The following is a 16,532-nucleotide window of genomic DNA, read 5'->3' as shown; positions in this document are numbered from 1 at the left end:
TTACTTATAGATAGTAGATAGTTTTAGATAGATAGTAGATAGTTTTACTTATATAGATAGTAGATAGTTTTACTTATATAGATAGTAGATAGTTTTACTTATATAGATAGTAGATCGTTTTACTTAAGCTGATTATTTCACTCTACTCGCTGTAATAAGCGCGCCCATCTCCTGATAGCGACATTTCCTACAGCCGTGAACGCATCACGGCGCTGTTCCGTCCCAAAGTGTCCCGCTGTAGGACAGTCCGTGTGAACTCGGGAGGGGAAGCGCTACTCTGTTTAAACCCCCAGGATTTACACTCTGCCATTTTGAGCAAAAACCGGCCGACATCGAGAGCACAGACGCGTCCATTAAAACAGAAGTCATGACCTGAACTGGTGAACCACCGCTGTGAGTATTTATCTCTCTCCTGGTCTCTCTCTCTCTCTGTGTGTGTGTCTGTGTTTTTCAGAGAGTTGAGATAGTTCACGTCCGTCAGAAACGACTTTAAACTGTTTTGCTTGAACTGCTCGTAAATGTTGACTCTGTTGTGGGTCGCAGCTCGTGGGTGAACGGCGTGTGTTTGACTCACAAAGCAGAGTGAGTGACAACTTTAAATCAGACTTCGCATGAACACAAAGGAGACAGCAGTGATCCCAGAAGTGGGCCTCTCTGGTCCGGGACGCGGGCCTGGCTCTGTTGTGGATGACAACATGCTGCTGATGTTTTCTTTTCCTCCAGCAACGAGTTGTTGTGGGCGACAAAGTATGTGTCGTTAACCGGCCGCTGGTGGGTTCGTCTGGCATTTACTGACCCCAAGCTGCAACAATACTCTGCTACGACAGTGTTTGGAGATGTGTTTCACGACGAGGATACCATGTATTTATAGCTGACCTACGGATTTACTCATTGTTTGCTCTTCGCGGACATTTTATGCGCTATCTACTATCAGGAGTTTTTTTTTTTTTTTTTTTTTTTTTTTTAAAGTGTATTGTATTGCTTATGAATTAATCTTTTACTGTGCAAAGGGAAGACTCTGTTATAACTTCTTTCTAAAGTGACACAGCCTTGCTTCTTGTGTGCTCTAAAATATGAATGAAATGCACATTTTCCATTCGTTTATTATTAGTTTTCCTGAAGTGTCTGAGATCAAAATGAATCACTTCTGCTTTAGTAAAGTACATGCAGAGCAATAGTGGAACTGTTTTTTTTTTGGTTTTTTTAGTCCGTCAGCTGACACAAACGTCTCCCATTCATTCCCACCTATTTTTTTTTTCCAGTCATGCTTTTTCTAAACTGGGAAAAAGAAAAACTTGTTGTTTGTAATATAACTAACACAGCATGTATTTGTTTCTGTTTGTTTAAGGTGTGAGGACACAAAAGCAGCAGCACCCAAACTTTCTCTTCTGCTTTGTTTTGATGGGAGAGCAGAGCTCGCTCTGCAGACAGAGCCAGTGTTGCCACTATAAGTGGGTCATCACATTTCAGCTCTGCACTAGATTACATAGTCATTGTGGTCACTACAGTAGTACTCTCCCATCAAATGAAAAAGAGACAGTGTCTTATTAAGTTTATTTATATACTTTTCCAAGGAAAACGATTCCGTACACAGGAATTATCCAGAGGATCCCACAGGAAGTTGTCTCATTAAATCGGGAAGCATCTGTCTGCAAAGTTAAAGTTCAATCTGTTTTATTTTTTTTTTACTCGGCAGCTTTATTCTTAACCACAATAGTTTCCTCCCAGTCATCATTTGTCAGGCGACGGTTCCTGCTTCCTGTGCTAAAGGGATTTGTCCCATCTGTCACTGTAGTCAGGCATTACAGTAAAGAACTCCTCATGTAAATGGACTTTAAACTTGAATTAAATGATCATTGCGACGGCTGCAATTGAAATATTATACATATTAGGTTGAACGCCAAGAAATAAGGTATGTTTTCTCATATCCCTGTTGTTTAGCATCATTTTGGTTGCTGTTCCTCTTTGTAGATGGGGATTTCTGTGTATTTGTGATAAGTTTCACATTAATCTAGACACGTGATATTGTGAAACAATTTCGCAGCTTGGACAGTTGCACCTGTAAATGGATCTGTTTGGAGACCCAATAATTATAATTAAGTGACTGCTGACTTTAAGTTATTGTCCGAGAGTTGTGTACATTATTTTGCTTACCACAGGTTAGCGAAGGTAGTTATTTTCTGTAAGTATAGTCATGATAAACCTGAGATAGACCTCATGCTTAGGATTAGCGCAGCTATTTAACTGGGAACAAACCCGAACAGTGTTTTGTAAGAGAGACATGATTATTCTTGTCTTTAAGTTATAGGTGTGTGAGATTTCGTCACCTCCCAAGTCTCGACATGATAATAACAGTGAAGAATAAGGTTAAACTTGTAAAAGTCATTACTCACACTGGTTTTATATGATTCTAAAATACCTGATTACTCTAATAGGCCCCTCGTCATCCGCAGGCTCCATCTTCTTTTCTGTTTTATTATGTTTGACAGTGATAAACAACCAGGCAAACCAGAATTCATGAATATCTGGTTTATTTTTGGGGATTTTCGATTTTTAGAAATGACATTAAGATAATATTTGTTGTCAGTTCGCACGGATAGAGCAGGCTGGTATTTCCTGTGTGCGAAGCTGCTTGTCCCCGAGGAATGTGCGGAATGTAATTTCTTGTCCTCTGTAGATTTAGCAGCGTCTCGTTGCCGTACTGCCTGCTAGAGAGCCCAGGGAGAGACGGCAGACTGGGAATGCGTCTGAGAGACTGTCAGTAACCCCCGCGGAGACACTAAATCATCTCAGTGCCCGACTCTTTTGAACCAAAGCTGAGGGGATCTATGAGTTGCCGAGGCAGGATGAACCCATTCAACGTCTGTGTGCCATTTCAAACATCCCCTCATTAGAGAGATGTTCTCCAGTGTTTGACTGAAGACTTGTCAATACACTACCCTGAATCAGATCCACCCCCCAGTTTCCTTGTTTATTTATAGCTAGAGGAACTTGCCACTGGATTTTCTCCCTAATGCAAAGTCATTGCTGTGATCTTGAAGGGAGGAGGAAGGCTATAATTGAGGTTCTCTGCTTTCAATTATTTTTTTTCAAGATTTTTTTTTTTATGGGGAGATGAGGCTTCAACATTTTGAAAGTGGCTTCTTCTCTGTGGCCTGTGAGCCTGATGTTGGTGAGAGCGGAGCTGCCAGCACTTCAAAAGACAGACTGTGAGTGACTGGCAGGGGAGTTAACAGAAAGACTGTGTAAATATTACAGCATGATTCTCTGCCTATTGGCTACTTAGCCTGAGTTGTTGTTGTTGTTTAGCAATAGACCCACCCTTTTCCAACTTTGAATACTTCTATTGAAGTATGAGGATACATTTAACCAGCTCCGTTTCTTTCTGAAGCTTCATACAGTACCAGCTGCTGTGCCACATTATACCTGGTTCTCTCAGTTGACTTCACGCTGGTTAATGAGGCAGGATCTTTGCCGCCATGGCCAACTTTTCTCACACGCATTTTTAGAGCAGGCTTGTAATGAAATATTTAGACTATGCTCATTTCAAAGCACGATACGTCTAAAATGTAACATTTTAGCCCATCAATTTCCAATACAAAACCTTTTGAAAACCGGAACATTTTCTTTTTCTGTTTTTAAAGGGGACTCAGAGGGAGCTTCTTAAAACACATCACCTTTATGTCTCACAATCCTTTAGGAAACCCAGTGTCAATTTGTCAGAATGTTTGGACACAAAATATTCTCACGTGTTGAGTACATTTAGTTGTCAAAGTTTTCCAGAGCGTTTTCCGGAACACTCATCTTTGTTTTCCAAACTTTTAATGGCAGAATTATATCTCAAAGTATTGTTAAGAATTACAATACGAATCACAGTGCTGTTTTATGGGCCTCACCCATGTATCACGATTACAATAGTAGGAACACAGTATAGAATAAAGGCTGCAGCGCTGTATCTAAATGCTAATGTCGGCATGCTAATATGTTCACATGTTACCAGGCGTAATGTTTCAACATTCTAGTTTAACGTGGTAGCATGTTAATATTTGCTAATTAGCGTTAAACACAAAGTACAGCAAAGGCTGATGGGAATGCCAATAGTTTTTGCAGATATTTTGTCAGAAATCAAGAACTGGACAAATAAAAATAATTTGACTGATAATTGGGGACCATGAATTATGTAGAAAGTGAAGAATGACAATACTGTTGTATATGCCAGGCCCATGTATCAATTTATAAAGACCGATACTGTTTGCTTCAAACCTTCAGCATGAACTTCTGCTAAACAATTATTGCCTGAAGAATAAAGGTCACAGTGCTGTATCGTTGTTTTTTTTTGTAGTGCTTGCAAAAATGATCCAAATAAAGCTGACATTAGGTCAAACTTCTCACACATTCATAGAGTTGGATGATAAAAGACTGTTCACACTATTCAGCTTGTGTACCTGCAAGACAGTTCAGTTCATAAACGTTTGTATGAAGGATGAAACAAAAGCTCTACTCCGTGGTGTCACTGAGAGTAAGAATCTGCTGCAGCTTGACACTGGGATTGCAGAGTGCTTGCCTCAGCGTTAACATCAAACGAGCCTTAGTTAATTGTAGTGTTAACAGAATTATGTAAACATGTTCCAGGTTTTCAAGGTCACATACTCATTACGTTTTAATAGAGTACCTTAAGGTAATATGTTTTATTTATATCCCCAGGAGCTCACTCTCCCTCTGATAAATGGACTTGCTCAGCCTTTCAAAGAACTGTTCCGTGTGTTTCCTCTGGAACATCTTGAGATTTTACCTATTAAAAAATTCCTTTTAAGCTAAAGCTTAATTTAGCATTTTCTAATGGTACCTATTTGTTTTCTTGCAGAGGAGAAGGCCTCGGGAGGGCAGTTGACCCAACAAAGGAGGATTGTTGATCTGAGCTGGACATCGGCCCTCTTCAGCCATGTGTTCCACCAATCACTCAAACTGGGTCACGTTTGAAGATGACAGCACACCGCTCTCATCATCACCTCAAAAGCCCGTACAGTCACCAGGGCTTATCAAAGCATCGGTACCGCGTCCCAATGGTCTGAAATTAGTCCTTCCTCCAATCAGAGACACTTCCTGGAGCTTCAATAGTTCCCTGGAATCCCCTCAAAACCACTCCAGTCTTAGCGGAAGTTCCTGTGTACCGTGTAACACACCCTTTTGCACGCCTGTGAGTGGGGTTCCCAACAGCGTGTCCCCATTTCATTCCAACACGCGGGAAAAGAACGACTTCTTTCGGAGTTTCTCCAGCACGTCTACAACCTCTGCTCCCTCGCCTGCACCGGAAAGCCTGCAGCAAACCTCAGGTGGCCCAAGCCCCTTCCCTCCTTTCCAGGGGAACTCAGGACACTATAACCCCTTCTGGGATGGATCTAACCACAGCGCAGATGTGGACAGCTCCTCCTCAGACTCAGAAACTGACAGCAACCTACCACGTTTCTTTATTCGGACCAAAGATGGCGCTGTGCCTCCACGTGACCACCTCCAGAGCTCCTTCTCCTACGTTTGCCACAAACTGGAAGGCCTACGGGCAGGATCGGACCAAGAGAAGGAGACAGAAAAAGATGGGGAGGGGCGGCTGAGTTGCAAAAGCGAGGTGCTAAGCGAGGGTGCTTCTCAGTTCGTTCCTCGGGGTCTGTTTCGTAGCCAGAAGAGAGACGGCTGGTCTGTCTTGCTCAGGATCCCCGAAAAAAAGAACCGCATGTCCTCGCGACAGTGGGGGCCAATCTACCTGCGCCTGCTGCCGGGAGGTGTGCTGCAGATGTACTACGAGAAAGGGCTGGAGAAGCCGTTCAAGGAGTTACAGCTTCTCCCCCAGTGCAGGCTTTCCGAACTTAAACTGGAAAGCTACGGCGAGCCCCGAAAAGTCCTCTCCGTCAAGGTGGAACATTTCTCGTACACGGAAAAGAAGCGCTACCACCCAAAGCTGGAGGTTAGTCATGAGGCGGAGGCAGAAGAGCTGCTCAAGTTTGGCTCCACGGTGCACGACGACATGGAGGACCTGGTGGTCTCCATGGAAGAGGAGATCTTCAAATTGTGTTTGCACCACCAGCAGAGGCGGCACTACGAGGAGCAGGATCTGTCCTTGCAGATCACCGATCACATCTGGGTACAACTGGACAAGTTTGGAGAAGTCATGGAGCGGACAGCCTTGACCCAGATTCACTGTCTGTCTTTCCTGAACGGACTAGGGGATTGCTTTCTCGCCCTTAACGATCTCGGGCTGATGCGCTTCGACTCCAGCTACGGTTCTGAGGACGACGGTGAACTCTGGATGGAGATCGCAGACTGCCAATTTCACAGATGTGTGAACGACACCGAGTTTCAGAGGTCCCGGCTGGTAAAGTTCTCACCTCCCGAGGCCTGCAGGGTGGAGCTGATGCGCTACAAGACGGCGATTTTGGGCTGCACAGAAATTCCCTTCTCGATCAAAGCTGTTGTCACAGTTCAGGGTGCCTATGTGGAGCTCCAGGCCTTTCTTAACATGTCAGCCACCTTCCTTTCCACTGTGGGGGTGTCTGACACGTACCCACTGTGTGAGAATGTAGTGATCCGCGTGCCGGTGCCAGGCGACTGGGTCAAAGTGACGCAGACTGTGGCGTTGCTGCGGCAGAGGTCACTGAAGGCCCGTATGAACAGAAATGCCTGCTTGGGCGCCGTCGGCACCGCAGACTCACAGCCTGTCATGCAGGTGACCATCGGCACTGTCAAGTATGAGAATGTATATTCAGCCGTCGTGTGGAGGATCGACAGACTGCCCGCAAAGAATACGGGTAACACATTTCTGACAGATAAAAATGTCGCCCCGCACTACAGCCCAACATGTCACCTTCTCATTAGCGCCGTGGCTTTGGCTTCCTGTGCTTGTCGTCATTATGTTTGCCGCTCACTGGTGTGACGCTCTTAACTACAAGTGACCTTTGTTTTCTTCCATGCAGCAGTGGATCATCCCCATTCGTTTTCCTGCAAGCTAGAGCTGGGGTCCGACCAGGAGATCCCAAGTGACTGGTACCCGTTTGTCACGATGGAATGTGAAATTATGGGCTCCGTCGTGTCACAGACCAGGGTGAAGTCACTGGGCACTGCCAACGACATCCAGCCACAGAAACATGTGACCAGTTGGACACGCTATCATTGTCAGGTAAGAAGGCTGACCAGTCAGAAAATATCTTGGTCAATTGATGAGAAAACATTGTGCAACTAACCTAATTTTGTGATTTTCTTCTTTTTTTTAATTTTTTTTTTTTAAGGTGGAGGTGGAGAAGAAATGGATTGAAACAGAGTCGCAGAAGCAATCCGGCTGCATGACACAGTGATTATCAAAGAAGCTCTGACGAGGACATGAACCCTTTGGTCCAAGACATTTGCCAAAATCTTCTTAACGGTGAAAAGAAATGAGGAAAAAAAATGAACTAAAATGAGGGTGATGAGGGACTTTCTGCTTATATCTGGTATCAAATTCATCTAATTACTCATAGCCTGCTAGTATTTTTTTTCATGGTGGTTAACCAATTTTGTATCCTTTAATTGAGACTGAATTAGTCTAGACCTAATAAACAATTTGGACCCTTTGCCTAGCACTTTACATGTAATAGATTTATTAACTGTTCGCCTACAGTTTATATGAGTACTGTATATAAGCTTGCATTTGCGTCATCTGCACTGCCCTCCAGAACGATCGGCAGCCTCGATTAATGTACGCCCAGCAGGCTGCATGAGATAAACAGCTTAAGTAATGAGCAGTATTCACAGAGTTTGAGAAACCCCAAAAATATTATCAACAGATGTTTAGGTTCAGGCCCTTTCGTTGCCTTTAAGTTCACATACTTCCAAACTTATTCATTTAGCTATGAATCCTCCACATTTGTACTAAATTCGATGTGGCAGTGGCATGGTAATAATTTCAGTCCCTATGTAGGTAACCCTTTGTATTATTAATGTCAGAACAAATACAAATACAATGTGGAAATGACTTGAGTGATATGATTATAGTTGCACAAATACATTGGTTCAAAGGTGGTTCACTTGGTGCTGAGCCCCATCAGCACTTGTCTGAAGTGTCCCTAATCACAATTATTAGGGTTAAACTGACTCGGGCTCAAAGCCAATTAGCAGCCATTCTCAGCAGTGAGACACTCTGATCAAAGGTCAAAGCACCATGAGAGAAAACCATAATTATATTGTTTTTCTGGCGTCTTTGGCCCAAAAGGCTATAAAATTGTCATATTTGAAGGGTTTGCCCAATACAGATAATGTGCATTTACAAAATCCGACAGAAGTTGCAGTTTGAAACTAACCCAACAGGACTGACTGCAACCTACTGTGACCCAACTTTTGAGCATTTTCTTCAAAAAAGTTGCAGTAGCACCTATGCTCGAACTCATCTGGGCTGAAATTTTCTCTACAACCTAGGGTACTATGATTATTACATAAAGTGAGAATTTTTTTCTTCCTTTCAATTGGAATACAACTCATTACTTGTGTTGCTTAACTCTAATTAACCTTTGATTTTATACTAAGGTTGTGTTCTGGAGGACTGTAATTTTATTTAAACAAATCAAATCTTTATTATGTGATTTTTCTGCCTCTGGGTTGTGAATAGGTTGGATTAAAAAAAAAAAAAAAAAAAAAAAAAGGACTGGTGAAGCTTCATAGTGAACAACAAGGCCTTCAGTGATGACTTTAATGTATAAGGTACATGGCATAAGCTGGATATTATGTACGCCAAGAGTAAAAATGTAATGAAAGCTGTGTGTCTCATGGGTGTTTCTTCACAGATGTTACTTAGACTTCTTCCAAGTATAAGAGGAACTTACTTTATGCTGTGTTAAATGAAGGGCTACTGGAGAACAGCAAATGCATGAAACACCACAATAATGTGTATTAGTTATTAACAAAGGAGCAAAACAAACAACTTAACTTGCCCATCATCTCAGTTTGGTTGAGACACTGAGACATTCAGCAGTGAGGCTGCTGCTGCTTAATAAATGACATGCAATTTGTAGGAAACTATTTGGAGCTGGTGCTGCATGCTGTGTTATTTGTTTTATTTGATTAACTGTGATTGTTCATAGGTACATACATGTTGAATTACATTTGAACACACTGCACATGCAGCAATAGTGTGCTGCTGTTTTTTTAATTTAATTTTAATTAATTTAATGAATGCAATTATTTTTGCGGTGATTAGTCACTATTTAACAAAACCTCAGCCTGGGACCTTTGAGTCCCTCCTCTTCACCAGCTTGTTTCTTGTTATTAATTGTATGTATATTGGTTTTTATGGTCTTTGGGTGTTTATACTTTAGGATATTTCACTTAAACACACAAAAATATAGATTATTAACTCCTAAAAGTGAGCGAAAACAGTTGCTCCCCATTGATCGAAATGGTTTCACAAATGATGTTGGAATAATTCTGTCCCAATCAACTGTTTGTATTTCTCAACTCAAAATATACCAGTACGGTAACTAGAACAGGCGTTAACTCAGTTGTTAGTTCTGTTGATCACGATAGGGGGCAGTGTTTGTGACAGTAAATTCACCAAGATTACTTCCATTACATTAATTATTTTAAATGACCTAATATTGTCCATCTATAAAGTAGTGTGGACCGGTAAAGAATACATTATTTAACATTAGTTATATACGTGAATAAAGAGTAAGGAGAGCTTCTATCTTAGTGGCTTTGGTACAGTGACAGCTGAGGGCCCATTGGTGTCACTGGCTGCAGCCTCCACAGGGTCGGATACTCTCAAGTTGCTGTTTTTGAACCACAGCGCTCTCATCCTCATCAAAGGAGTCAACCTACGGTCTTGAAAGAGGGCCAGCATTACCAAACAGATGCTCAGAGGAAGCAGGGATCACAGTCCCTGCTGCTCCTGCCTCTATAGATATGTATTGAACACCAAGTTATAAAATAAAGGGTTTGTAAGAGGTGAAATATTTTTAACTCCTGGCATTGTGCGCTCTTGGGATCAGACACCATACTGAGCACCCAAACACTGTGGAAAATGTGCACCAGTGTTACCTTTTCTGTTGGAAGTAACCAGAAAAACTAGAGCTGTGTTGGACAGAGATATTTGAGTCTCTCTAAAACCACATGGTCGAGATTTACAACTAAGACACTACTGAGGTCCTGAAGCCATATTCCACATTAGGATGTAATTGAGATCACAGTTGTGGGTGGGCACTATCCCTAAAAAGATGGCATCCAGCTTGGACAGGATGCCTCTCAAGCTGCAGAATAAATTCTCAATATCACCTTATTGAAATGTGACCAACGCCATCAAAAGTTTGGTTAAACCCATGTGTGTGTATATGCAAAAGGAGTCACTGATTTATTTATTTTTTTGGTAAAATAAATCAGATAAAATAAAAATAAATAAATAAATTAAATGAATTGAAATGACATGTCCATTCCAAACGTATTTTAAGGTTGCATATTTCAGAAAAAAAAGTCAAAGAAAGAATGACTATTATCTCCACGTTATGACAATTCATCCAAACAAACATGAAGGTCTCATCTCCAATCACATGTCTCCGTGGAGCCTGATTACTGTCACCTGTGTGTTCACCGTGAAGTCGGTGCAGGCAAAACAATCTGACTTCAACACCTTTGGGTGCAGGTGTTTCCGCTCAATACCTCCATGGTGGTATGTTCCCACAGTCCACTGTCACCGGACCGCCGTTATTTGTGCCCTGAATCATGCTGACCAACACCGGCCCGGTGGTAAGAAAAGCTGCTTTCAGCTCGTTTTGCTACATGCTAACTACCAGCTGAACTACTCGTGTTGTGAGTCTGTAACGGTTTGTATGCAAACTAGCCTAATAAATGCGCTCCTGAAAGCACCGTTTCTATGCAAATTTATTTATTTATTTATTTATTTATTTATTTATTTATTTATTTATTTATTAAGCCTCAAGATATTTATTTGGAATGGCTCAGTGCAGTTTAATCAATCATGGTCTCACAAAAAAATAAGTCACATGACATTATGTATGCAAACTCTTAATATTAAGAACAAAGATGGTTTTGTCACCTTAAGAAGCCTGCAGAGGAATATATTAATTTACTAACATTTTAACTTTCATTTCTGTCTAATTACATTTACTTAAATGCAAAATGAACAGTATTGGACACATGTAGAATCTATTCTGAAAATGAAAATCTTAGGTAGAAGAATTCTACTGTTGCGTTACATATATGAGTCTGCAATTTCCAACAGTCAGCAACATAGAAAAAGGCGGATATTTGAATGGAGTTTGGTGTGTTGCTTTTTAAATACCAACTCAGCTCAACAGCTTCTGACTTTCAGTGTCTGTAAACAACTGCAGGCCAAACTCTACTTGTCCATAATTGATGATGTGATTCAGAGTATGAGAGAGCTCTTCATGGACGAAGGGCTGGAAGACCGCGTCCTGGACGATTTAAGACATGTGAGTTACATAGCCCTGCTTTAATTAAAAAAAAAAAAAAAATAGACATAATGAATATCTTGACTCAGTTACAGCAAAGTTAGACCATTAAGTGAGGAAGTATACATCAAACCAGGAGGACAGACTGCTGTGTGTTCTTGCTGTGCAGCTTTGGGAGTCAAAGATGATGCAGTCAAAAGCAATGGAAGACTTCAGGAAAAATAATATCAACTCATCCAACTTTGTACTGCAGCTCCCTGCCAACTACAGTCGGACCGATCAAGAACTCACAGGTGATGCAGCTCTGCTTGAAATTAACTGCTTCACACTTGGTTGATTTTTGTTTGATCACCTGCTCTGACTTTTTATTTTTTTATATATATATTTTTTTTTTGCTCTCAGCCTCAGTTGTGATCCCTGCAAGGCAGAATATCCACAGTTTCCCCATGAAGGCAAGTTTCATCAAGATTTACAGTTTACAGTCTCCCTGACCTCATATGGCTCTCTACATAAGGGGCGCATAATGTTTTCAATCTTGAAAGCAATTGAATTTCTTATCGCTAAATTAAATCACAACTGAACACAATGTTGAAATGTAAAGACCCTTGAATTTATATGAAATATATTTGAATTTATGGGGTTTGAGCTCCTCGTTTGAAGAGGTACAATTTCAAGAACTTGACTTTAAGTTATTGTTTAAAGTTAAGCAGTTTAGATTTAGTTACATTGGGAAAAAAGTAAAAAAGGTCAACTTTATTAAACACATTGATATTACATATAAATGTTTACATGCAGGCAGACTTTATTCTTGGTAGCCTGGATGTTCAAGTTTACAACTTAACCAATCAAATTTTCAGCAGAGTGATTTTTCTTATTTAAACTTTTAGATCAGATTTTAACTAATTGTGTTTGATCAGCTTGAATATATATATATATATATATATATATATATATATATATATAGTCACAACAATCTGAATTTGTGAAATCTAAAAATTACTTGAAAATGCATTGTGTGTTTCCAAAAGGGTTATTCGAACCACATATATTCAGTTAGATACTGTCACAGTATAATTCTTATTTGACATAAAGGGTTTTTATTAGTAACATTCACTTCATTTGTCTGACACACTGCCTACAATGATACCATTTAGACAGACCTGTTGACATCAGGGTAATGAGTCCAATAATGAGGCCAAACTTTATCAAGCACTACCAGACAATAATTTGCTATATTTAATTGATAAACTCAACATTTCATAATCATTACTTTTTGATATGTTTGATAATATTTTCCTTCATTGCAGAACAACTCGGACTTGCTTCCTACTTTCTCTCTCCCTGCTGGGTTGTCGTACCCTGTGCAGATACCAGCTGGAGTCACTCTACAAACAGCTTCTGGTACACAATGACTTGTTTAGCTTGGCCTACATTTGTTTTAGTTTGCAGCACGCACTAATACTTTGAATTAACATGTCACTCTTCCCTTTTGTCTCACTGAGGTCAACTTTACAAGGTCAATGTTCCTGTTGTGGTCACTCAGGCCCCAGCAGGTCAGACAATTGTATCCCGACTCACACAGAAGGTCAGTGAGCGGAGAGAAGCTCCTCCCCCTCAGTCAGCTGCAGCCCCACCAAAAACCTCTCTTCCTCCTAAAGAGGCGGAGCCACCCTCTGTCCCAGCTACTTCTGACAAGCAGCCGCCACATCCAAAGACCAGTCTCCCCTCCGGTCAGGAGAGCAGCCTCCCCCAGCGGCCGCTAGTTCCTCCTGCTGAGACCTCGCAGCCTCAGGGGTCAAACTCTCTGGAGCCAGAGGTCACACTGGAAGAAAATGAGCCAAGTCCACAACTCGAACCTGTGAACCTCAGTATGAGCGCCTCACCCTGCAGTCAGTTATTAGACTTCCAGATCAGCACCGAGGAGGCTTTGACACAGACGGGACAGTTAAAGACCAGAGACATCGATGACATCCTGAAAGAAGTGATTGAGGAGGAGAGAGAGAAGGCGGAAAGGGCCAGGAACCTGGCGCCTGCAAAGACTGCCAACCAGTCTGAGGCTGTTCTTGGGGTAATTTGAAGATAAAATTCTCTCCTTAAGCAAATGCCATGAACAGAAATTGGCACAGAATGGGCTGGATGTTGAGGTGTTAAATTTATAGTTTTCAATCGTTTTAAATACACTCATTCGCTTTCTTGCTGAGGGTTACATGAGAAAAACTACCATCATATCTGAACACTAAATATGTAGCTGCAACCATTTAGCTTAGCTTAACATAGAGCCGGGAAACAGGAGGAAGGCTCTGACAGACAGCTCCTCTAAAGCGAAAAATTAAACCAATTATTTCTTGGCTTGTACAAAAACTGAACTGTAAAAACTATGCTTTCTCTTTTAACAGAGGTTTATGTGCCAAACTATATTTTTGGCTGGGAGTTTCCATGCTTTCTGTTAAGTTAACATAGATAACCATCTGCTGTCTGTAGCTTTTATATTTACTAGATAGACAAAAAGTGTAATTTTTCTTCTTCCCTTTAGTACATTTTCCAAAATGTTGTACTATTCCTTAAAGGGGCACTCAACCAGGGTTAACAAATTAGTTTAAAAGACTTGTATGTTTACCAGATTGAGAGGGTCTAATGAAAAAAAATGAATTGCATTGTGGGAAGTGCAGGATCCAGCATTATAACACTTAGTCTAAAGTCTAAAAGTCAAGATAATTTAATTAGTCTGAAATAACTGTTTCTATTCATAATGAAGTCTGCATTCATGTTAGCAAACTTTTCACGTTGAAGTTTTTTATCATTAAGTCTGCAACATGATTTGTATAAAGAACTCAAATGCCTAAATGCTGTAAAACAGGCTGCTGTGCTTTCAACTTATGCCAACTCGGGTGGTCAATTCAAAAAATACATTTTACCAATAGCATACTTACATTTTCTGAATATAATCATGGAATAACTTGCATTTCTACTCTACAACTCCTGCTCAGCTGGACCTAGACTACAACTACAGCGAACTGTCTGACATCGTTCAGCTGGATGGTCCTGCAGGCAACTCGGACATGGAAGAGGAAGAGGCAGTCTCCCTGGAAGACAACGACTTCCTGGGTATAATCAATGCTGAGGCCATAAAGGCCCTGCAGGAAGGAGACGGGAGCAGTGACGGCAACAGCATCTCCTCCAGCAGCGACAGCGAGGGAGTGGATGAACTCGCCAACGTAGAGGAAGAGGTGAGAGCGAGCGAGTTGGATATACATTTTGTATCCCCTGAAACATTGCTGTATGGAAAACTCCATCTGATCTGTGTGTAAATGAAATACATGTCATGTAGCATGTTTTAACAACACACTTCTATCAATCAGGATCCTCTGAACTCAGGTGATGATGTGATCGAGCAGGACATCCCAGATCTCTTTGACACTGACAACGTAATTGTTTGCCAGTATGACAAAGTAAGAACATTTTGGCTCTATGTTGGTCATTAATCTGCCTCTCAACAAGAGCTGAACACATGCTCTTGATATTGTACAAAATGTTCTTTCTGTTGCAGATTCACCGCAGCAAGAACCGCTGGAAGTTTCATTTGAAGGATGGAGTGATGTGTTACGGCGGCAGGGACTACGTGTTCTCTAAAGCTGTTGGGGAAGCCGAGTGGTGATGAGCTTCAGTTCCCTTGAACACATCAGATAATCATGTCGAAAGCGGGGAGAATGATTTACAAGGGAAAAATAATGAGGGAATTTAGACCTCTTGGTGGTGTAGTTTAGCTGAAAACAACTAATAATAATTTGACTAAAACATCTGTTATTTGCTGTCAAACACCTGTGTGGAAAATCTGTGAAACTTTAGTTTTTTTTAATTATGCCATTATCAGAGCAATTCTGCAAGTCATTTACGATGTAACAACCAATTACTAACATCGCTGCTTGTGAATCTAGTCTACTGAGGCAAACGGCATGAATTTATGTTGCATAATGTTTAGCTGAAAATAGTTTTCTTTATTAGTGGAGCGAAACATAATTTGATCTGAAATGTGTTTTCTTCTGTCATGATCATGTTGCTTTGAGGGTACCTAATGTGCTGTTTGATTTTCAAACGTTGTAATGTCTTGGCTTTAATCATGCTTCAAATACACTGAACTGCACTGTTGCATTCAATGAACCCCTTTATTTCTGTGCAAGCCTGTACAAAGCCAGTGTTGCCTCATTATCATATTGTTTTTCTAATGGGGGGTTTATTAGTTTCACTATTTAAACCAAACTGCTACATGCAAATTCACTGAAACATGTCAAAATTAATTTATGAATGTCAGCATGGACACTAAAATCAATTTAAAGTTTGACTGTGTTTTGGATAGACACTCAAGCAGCTACTCACAGCTGGAAAGAAAACATGGGGGAGGTGAGACAGCTCCAGCAACAACTCACAAAACAAAAACAAATCAGTGACAAACCCTTGGAAATATTTTTGACATTTTGACATCGCTGGTGTTGTCACAGTTTTAGTGACATTCTTTGTTGCAGGCCTTGTGTGGTTTCCTTCGAGCTAAAATATAATTTGATATATAAAACCTACAAATGTTACATACGAAATAGTATAATGTGCAAATTCTCACATGGTATACTGTGCTTTTATAGCAGTGGTTCAAATGTGGCAGTGGGGACCCCAACAAGGGTTTGTAAATTTACAATCTGAGGGGATGGACTTCTGTTAACAGGATATGAAATCAGAAAAAAAAACATTTCTATGACACAAAATTACATTTTGTAGTCCTCCAAGTGTAGATCTCCTTTATTTAATGTGAATACTCACTGCCACAGTGACCTCTGTTTACCAGGTTATATAAACAAGATACAATATTCCACAGTAATCAATAATGTGAGCATTGCAACACTGATCCTAGAGTTCACTGAAACGATCCAAATATGTCTGTCCAGCATATTTCTCAAATATCAGAAAGAGATTACACTGAAGTTGAACATAGCAGACACAAATATCTATAGGCGACAGCAGTGATGACGGAAAGAGGGTGCTGACTAGTTTTTTTTGCTAAATGTGGAAAGAAATTGAAAAAGATGGTTCGCAGAAGTA

At 40.8% G+C, this 16,532-nt stretch overlaps 1 protein-coding gene across 1 annotated transcript; it reads left to right on the top strand.

Moving 5' to 3' along the window:
* The first annotated feature begins 202 nt into the window (after window positions 1–202).
* On the top strand, window positions 203–16,487 carry LOC129092804 (stonin-1). The gene is made up of 11 exons (XM_054600827.1): window positions 203–393; window positions 4,865–6,800; window positions 6,966–7,168; window positions 11,364–11,465; window positions 11,614–11,737; window positions 11,847–11,896; window positions 12,752–12,845; window positions 12,947–13,512; window positions 14,432–14,671; window positions 14,804–14,893; window positions 14,992–16,487. Exons 2-11 carry the CDS (start codon window positions 4,943–4,945, stop codon window positions 15,097–15,099), a joined length of 3,435 nt encoding a protein of 1,144 aa, XP_054456802.1. The 5' UTR covers window positions 203–393; window positions 4,865–4,942; the 3' UTR covers window positions 15,100–16,487.
* Window positions 16,488–16,532: the final 45 nt, after the last annotated feature.

Source organism: Anoplopoma fimbria, chromosome 6, assembly GCF_027596085.1.
Source record: "Anoplopoma fimbria isolate UVic2021 breed Golden Eagle Sablefish chromosome 6, Afim_UVic_2022, whole genome shotgun sequence".
Taxonomy (NCBI): domain Eukaryota; kingdom Metazoa; phylum Chordata; class Actinopteri; order Perciformes; family Anoplopomatidae; genus Anoplopoma; species Anoplopoma fimbria.
The sequence above is the reverse complement of the archived record's forward strand: the minus strand, read 5'-3'. Positions and strand labels throughout refer to the sequence as shown.